The 8,004-nt window shown below is 41.4% G+C and overlaps 1 protein-coding gene across 1 annotated transcript; it reads right to left on the reverse strand.

Annotated features, from left to right (window-relative positions):
* Positions 1-1,136: 1,136 nt before the first annotated feature.
* Positions 1,137-1,888, reverse strand: fgfbp2b (fibroblast growth factor binding protein 2b). Its single transcript, XM_054605304.1, is given in 2 exon segments — positions 1,137-1,582; positions 1,585-1,888. Coding segments are annotated over 2 exon segments (750 nt in total).
* Between the last annotated feature and the right edge of the window lie 6,116 nt (positions 1,889-8,004).

Raw genomic sequence — 8,004 nt, forward strand, 5'->3', positions numbered from 1 at the left:
GTAAAGGATCTGGGTGCATCTTCCACCTCTGGTTTCCTTCTAGAATTAAAGTTTGCAGTTTTAATTTGTTGTGACTGACGCACTGTTATGGAGGTAAGTGGTATTCAAAAAAAGTAGCTCCACTCCCTGTGATGAGTGAAATGAATGTTTGTGTGTTTAACAACACCGACGCTGCAGCCGCACTGGTTTCCTCTCACACAGACCTCCTCTGTTCCTGCACACGGCAGCTCTTAAGACCCAATTCATCAGCTCATACAAAGAAAAGTGTTTAGCTCTGCTCAGCCAGCCTGCATATTATCTTTACTGCAGTCTGTGTCTGTCCGTTAACAACTTCCCGATGCCAGGCTGCAGACATGTTGTTACAGCCGGCGATGAAGAGAAACAAGGACTTCCTTTGAATGAATGAGTGTGAAAACGTGCAGCAGGAGAAACGGAGCAACAAAGAAGAAGAAGAAGAAGAAGAATTCGAGAGGTCTCCACTCTGACTTTATTCTCTTTTCCATCACATGTTGTTGGAACATTTATGTGAAACGAGGAGGAAATTTTACATCATATACAAACAAAATCACATGCCTGCCATAATTTCCCTTTTGCCTTGCTGTGTGTTTTACAGATTTAAAAACAAAAAAAAGACATGTACATGACATGACATCACAAGCAGTCATCCACTAACCGTACACAAGTGTAGGTTGAGTGTTTTTTTGGCTCAGCCCGTATAAGATACTGCAGTGTGGGGGGGGAGTCGGACCTCACGAGGCGTCAAAATCACTTCAGAGGCTCCCACACGGATCCCCGAGGTCGAAAAATGCTCGAGAAGAGTTCTGACGCTGGTGTTTCCAGCCTGAAACGAGGAAAGATTGGTGTTTTATTGTGATTCATTTGAGATAAAGTTAGTTTCATTTGTGAATGTGGAGGCTGCACAGAGATAAAATGCTCCATAAACTGATTGTAGAATTTACATTTTTCTACCACAAATTTGGGGATTTTAATGGTTTCCAGTTTAATCAATCCAAACCAAAACATCTTTCTCTCTCTTTTTATTCTAACATTTCCAGCTAACCTTTTACTAAACTTTCTCTCTCGACTTTGCTGTTCTTAATTTTCATTTTGCACCCACCTGTTTCCGCTGCATCACCTCAGTTTTGGAACCAGCTGATGAAGTAGCTGCAGACGCCGTGGAAGCTCTTCCAGCAGTACTCGTTGGCGATGCGGGAGGATTTGGAGTCGGGCTGCTCTGTGGGACGAGTAGTGGTCTTCCCAGGCTTGGGGGTGGTTTTCTTGGTCTGGGGGCCCTTGCCTGGCTGGGGCTTGGCAGGCTGCTGCTGGGGCTTGACAGGCTGCTGCTGGGGCTTGACAGGTTTGGGCGTAGCGACGGGCTTGTTCTGGGCTGGCACCGCTGGTTTACGTGGCTCCTGAACAGGCTTGGAGGGCTTTGTGACGGTGGTCTTGGGCCAGGAGGCCAGGAAGGTAATCTGGGCCTCCTCTGGGTACTTCTTGCACATGGCTGGGCGGTAGACTTTGGGTCCCTGGCAGGCGTGGCTCAGCTTCCTCATGTCCCACATCACCTGGGTGAAGTAGTGGCGGGGTTCAGGTTGTAGGCACGGCACAAGTTGGGTTTGCCCTGGAAGTCGCAGTAGTAGGAGCGTCCGGGGGTCTGGCCCTGGCTCGGACCTTTGCAGGAGACACGCAGGCGAGTATAGTCCCCGGCTCCGGACACCACCATGGTGCAGGAGTCCTTGGTCTTGGTGCTGAACCTGATGGGCTCATCCCAGAAGCTGCGCTGTTGCTGCTGCTGCCTGTTGTCGTTGCTGCTGTTGTTGGTCTGAGCGCTGGCCACACAAACAGCCGCTGCCAGAAACAGCAGTGCCAATCTCATCCTGGATCTCATGGCGGCGTTAGGTGTGTGTCGGTGACGGATGAATGAAGGTACGGGATGAAGCGTATGTGTCCGCAGAGAAGGTTGAAGTGTGCAGCGGTTGAAGGCATTTGAGCGAGGCTTTATAAGGCTGAAGCTCACAAAGAAGGTATTATTCAGGTGAGCTGAAGGCCTCAAACCCCTCCTCCAGCACGAAAACCACCACCCTCACACCACACACACACACACACACACACACACACACACACACACACACACACACACACACACACACACACACACACACACACACACACACACACACACACACACACTCACACACAGCGACCACATGAAGCCTGTGTGGCATGTTCAAAACTAAAAGTGATGGATGAGATGGAAGGAAGGAGGCGGGGAAGAAAAATTAACTAAGAGAGGGGTGAGGGGAAGCGGTCAACAGGTTTGCGGGAGCCGAGGGGGGGGGGGGGGGGGGTCTGAACGAGGGCACACACATGAAGCCAAATGCTGTGAAAAAGAGTTGCGAGACATTATATAATCGCACATAAGAGTTTCTTTGACTATTGATGAGGGGGAGAGGGGGAGGGGGGAGGAGAGGACAGAGGAAGTCCCGTAAAAAAGTGCAGCCTGTAGTTATTTGCTGAGAGCTTATAGGTGACCTGTGACACTGTTATAGTAAAAAACCTTATCATGTTCATCTTAAGAGGCAAATCACCACTTTTTGTTTAGACTCTGTTGCTGCAAGGTCAGCCGAGCAACACAAACACAAAGATCTGTTTTTAACTCAGGCTGTGCAGACAAACTTTGTTCAAACGCACGGTGTTTTATTCTGGTGGAGATCGCAAAGCTCCAAAGGTGACAAATTATGTCCCGCTGCATGTGGAGGACATAGCATAAACTGATTTTGGACAGCTGGAGCGTTGGGGCAAAAGGATATACTGACCGAGAAGGTCCTCGAATAAGATGATTCTTACATAAGACTTAGAACTTTAAAGTGAGACTATAACTGTTAAAATAAGAAATCTCCTCTTACAAATCAATAGTTGAAACTGACCCTTCGCCGTCAGGCTGCTTTTCCATCAAACTGTCAGAGCTACTTTGCCATGGAGCCCAAACTGTCACTAACTGCACAACCTGCATTAATATTATCTACTTTTTGGAAAAAAAGAGGAGGCAGTTTCAGAGAGAAGCAGACAGAATGGTCACAATATTAGAATATGCATAATTTTTTTTATAAACAGCAGCAAAACAGGTAATAAAGATAAAAATCAAAGCTAAAGCCGACAAATCAAAGCGTAATAGTGAACCACCACAAAAACTGGTGATTGAGCAAGAAGACCATGAAATTAAGGAACAACACTGTTCCCGTTAAGCCGGGTCGGTCTTTATTCCTTGTTACAATTATTAAAAAGCAAAATGTTATATAGTTAATATATAGTTAATATAGTTATAGTAGTTTCTGTCTATATATATAATATTTCAGTTACTGTGGATTCTTTACTGTTTTTTACTGTTTTTTTATTGCTCATTTATAATACTTATTTTTGATCTTGTTTTTTTTACTATGTCTCTGCACTATCCTCTATGCTGCTGTAATCCTGTAAATTTCCCCGCTGCGGGACTAATAAAGGATTATCTTATTTTATCTTATCTTAGCTTACGTAGCACAGAAGTGCTGGATAGTTGTCGGACCCCGGTCAGAGCTGGCTGATGCCACACTACGTTTGAAAGGCGGGACTTAGCCAATGGTCAATTATAAATTATTATGAATTTCTCAACTCATTACACTTTAGCTTCCTCTGCCTGACGTGGTTATGACGTGTCGCTTATGGTGGCTAGCTGTTTCCTCCTACATCCAGTCTTTATGCTAAGCTGTAGCGTTATATTCACCCATATTGATCTTCTCATCTGGGCAATAAATCTAAACTAAGTAGCCTATTTCACAAAAGGAAACAAACAAGCAAAAGCTTTTATTTTAGTGGGAAATCATATGGTTACAGTGGCCAGATCACAAAAAAAAAACCCACAAAAAATACGGTCCAGCTGGTAAATAAGAAACACAATTATATCCTGAAATCTCAGAGTGGTGACTGACATAAAGAAAGTCCCTTTAACTCTAGAGCATATTATTTACATACTGATTAAATACTGTACTGAGATCAGTATCACCATTGACCAAGGTCTTGAGTTTCAACTTATGAAACCAAACCGAGGAACAGACGCTGCCTTTAAGGAGACATGGCCCATATGTACCAGCTGGTTTGGAAGAAGAGAGTGTAGCCTATAGCCTGCTGCTGCATACAAAGTAACACGTGTGTACAAATATACACAAATGCCCTCAGTACATTCAGGAAGTTTTGTTTTAATAGCCATCAATCTGGTGGGAAAGAGAAAAAAAGTCCCCCTGTAAGATACACCGGGAATGTGAAGTAAACATGTGAAGTGTATGTGTGTGTGTGTTGTCTGAACCAGATATTTCCCTAAATTAAATTAGTGTATTCGTCTTCTGATAGGATGCAGAAGCGTCACGCCACCCCAACCACCGCCAAACCTGTTCCCTGCAAACCTGTCAACGTTCCCAAAAAACAGACTGTGTGTGTGCATGTGTTCGACTCTGCATATGTTACATGAATGTTCTCTGAGTTCCCCGGCGCTCTGTGTGTTTTGGCAGATGGGCTAGGTTGATTTTTTTTTTAGGGCGTGGATGTCAAACCCATCTGTACATTTGCTTTACTTATATCATCAAGTGTTGTTTTTCATTCCTAGCTGTGGCTCGGAGTTTATGTGTAGCATAAAAGCTGACTTAAAAAGATACTTTGGATGATTTATTACAATAAAAGCACACAGATGCTTTGAGTTTCCTCATCGGGTGCTATAACAGCGGTACATCCATCCTCTTCATGTTTTATGTGTTTATGGAAGAAAAACACAGCAGACACTTATTAGACTGAAGTTTTTATTCACAGTTTTGCGCCCTCACCACAAACTCCAGCTGTATTATAATTGTTGTGTGTGTGTACGTTCCTCTGCCACCACAGAGGCCTCCGGAAGTTTTGTTTTTCAAATCAAAGGATGGTGAAGAAAAAAACAAACCCTCTGACAACACAAGCAACTAGTGGTCTCTAATGGTCTGGCGAGAAATGCCTAAGACACAATATCTTGTTAGCTGTCTTAAAACCTTGTAAGGGTATTTGTATGTGTATGTGTATGTAGCTTAAGTGTGTGTTGAATAGCTAGTAACACTTTGCCTCTTCAACTTTGTCAGTTTCCTCCTTCAGTGTTTAAATGTGCACAGATTGTAAAGCCCTCTGAGGCAAATTTGTAATTTGTGATTCTGGGCTATACAAAATAAACTGAATTGAAAAAAACTGAATTAAAAGAATAGTTTGACATTTTTGGAAATATTTCTATTAATTTTCTTGTTGAAAGTTAGCGAAAAAGATCGATAGCACTCTCATGTCTGTATGCTAACAATGAAACTACAGCATAGCGACAGTTAGCTTAGCACAAAGCCTGGAAACAGGAAAAGAGTTAGACTGGCTCTGACCAAAGGGAACAAAAACACAAACCACCCCCTCTAATGCTCACTTATAAAAAAGCATTTATCTTGTTTGTTTAACCTGTAAAAAAAAAGGACAAAAGTATAAAAACAACTGTAAGAAGTCCAGTTAAGAAATAGTCTGGTGCATAACCCCCAGTAAATTGTCATTTCAGCCATGCTAGTGGCTCAATGGATGGCAATTATTATTGCTTTGACTTTTTCTAAAGACATTTATGGTCCCCAGAGCATGAATCTTAATGACTTTTTTGGCTTTTTTGTGAACAGTCAAGACTACTATTGGAAGGATTTATGATGGATTTACAGTGTCCAGGGGATAAATTGTACTAACTTTTGTGATCACCTGACTTTTAATCTAGTGACATCATCAGGTCAAAATAAAATAATTTAATTTTGGTACAATACATTTAATTTGTTTAGAGCAAATTAGAGAATGTTAGCATGCTAACACGCTAAACTAATATGGTGAACATTGTCATTATACCCTCCAAACATCAGCATGTTAGCATTGTCATTGTGGGCTTGTTAGCATGCTGACGTTAGCATTTAGCTTGAAGCACGACTGCTATCATGACTTTAGATTTGCTACACTTTGTTTTCATGCTAAACTAAGATAACACGCTGGTATTCAACAAAAAGACAAAAGAGTTGTATCATCAGCAAATAAGTTATTCCCAAAATGTCGGACTATTCCCTAATTTTCTGGTCAATCAAACCTGTTGAGCCAAAATGATGCAAGCTACATTACAAATATTAACAAAGACAAGAAAAGAAAGAAAAGAGCTATTTCTACAAAAAAACCTACTTATCTGTTATAAAACAAACATTAACAAAAATATATAAAACTTTCAAAAGTTTTGAAAGCGTAAAAAATGTACACTTGTGTCACCATGTTAAAACTGATAACTTAAGTACAAACAAATGTATTCTCTACAGGTAAAACTAGCTATTCAGGATTATTGCTCTGATAGTTGATGATGTACAGTATGACACACTAGGACTGATGATGCTTGTGACATGTATGAGACAATACTTGATAAATTATAGTTGGCTGGCATTTGAGGTCCTTGCCGAATGGCTTGAAGGGGTAATGATGGGTACGACTCCCTCACCACACAGTTCCTGATTGTTGTTGTTCTTCCCTTTGGTCCTTCAAAGTGTTTCAAGATCTGAATGGGAAAGCTGGAGCGCCCAGTGGTCCTAAAAGAAAGAAGCCATGTTAGTTGTCAAACAGTGTGTTTCCTTTTTATTATTTCTGAAGTGAGGAGTAGACAGATGAGTACTTACCCCGAGGGAAATATCAGTTCCAGCTCTCTTGTCCGCTGTGGAAAAAGAGAAAATGGAAACCATCTTAGTTTCAGAAAAGTCCAAATAAGACCACATAAGAAGGAGATTGTTTCTTTAAGCCTGACTTAAAAACTGTCATTGCTTTTTCTGTGATATGATGAATACAAATTGCAGGTGTAAATAAATATATGTCACAACTGCAATATTTCTTATTTATATTCCTTACTTATTGGTCAAGTGGATGATGCATTTAGGTCATAGGAGAAACACCATATCATGCAATAATAAACTGTGTCAAACCCCTCCATAACATACCATTGAAGTTCCCATAGTGTTCAATTGTAAATATTAATTTCAGGGCTTCAATTTTCTACATCAACGGCACAAGATGTTATCATCTATACAATTATTTTCTTTGCAAAATATTTAATCAAGATCTTGCAAAAAAATATCATGATAATCGGATAGGCCACCATGAAGAAATGTATCAGCCATTACTTAACGCCATCTTTGACTCCTCATCATAAAAAAAACATTATATCATATAGAACTATATTGTATACTTGTTTTCTGTTTATGCATAAGCTTAATTTCCTGCACAACTTCAGATTAGTTTTTTATAGCACACACAACAGCATGTCAAACACACAAATGAACGTTAAGTAACCACAAAATGCTTCTTCTTCCTGCAGGACGTCCAAGGACAAACACAGAAATCAGTCGGTCGCAACTTTACACAATTTGGAGGTAGTGTCTGGTGTATAAGGGCGTCTTCATCTTAACTCCATCATGAGTAACTTTTTCTTTTTGAGTCCCGGTGTTTGAATGTACATCTTCGCTTAAAAGAAACAACGGTGATGGATGAAGGATGAAGAAAACAAGAAGAAATAGAAAGAATCTCCTGGATGGAATCAGACTGATGATGATAAAATGGCTGGTGATTCTCAGATGGTTTTAGTTGTTTGTTAACGTTGTTAGATGACGGTTAGTGCAATAATACCTGACAGTCTGTCAGTACCTCGTCGACGAGTTCCTTTGGGTCACCAGTCGGAGTAGCTCGGGGGAGCAGAGGCCCGAGGGAACCGGGTCAGAGTGTCACAATAGGGAGAACTACACGCACACACACACACACACACACACATATATATATATACACACAAATGGGGGATTCTATACAAAATCAAAATCTGTTGAGAAATGTCACAAATGTCTGCAGACTCTCCAAAATATCCCCCCGCCAATTAACTGCGCGGCATGCATGCAAGCAGAGTCACTGCTCGTACCT

Source organism: Anoplopoma fimbria, chromosome 9, assembly GCF_027596085.1.
Source record: "Anoplopoma fimbria isolate UVic2021 breed Golden Eagle Sablefish chromosome 9, Afim_UVic_2022, whole genome shotgun sequence".
Lineage (NCBI taxonomy): Eukaryota > Metazoa > Chordata > Actinopteri > Perciformes > Anoplopomatidae > Anoplopoma > Anoplopoma fimbria.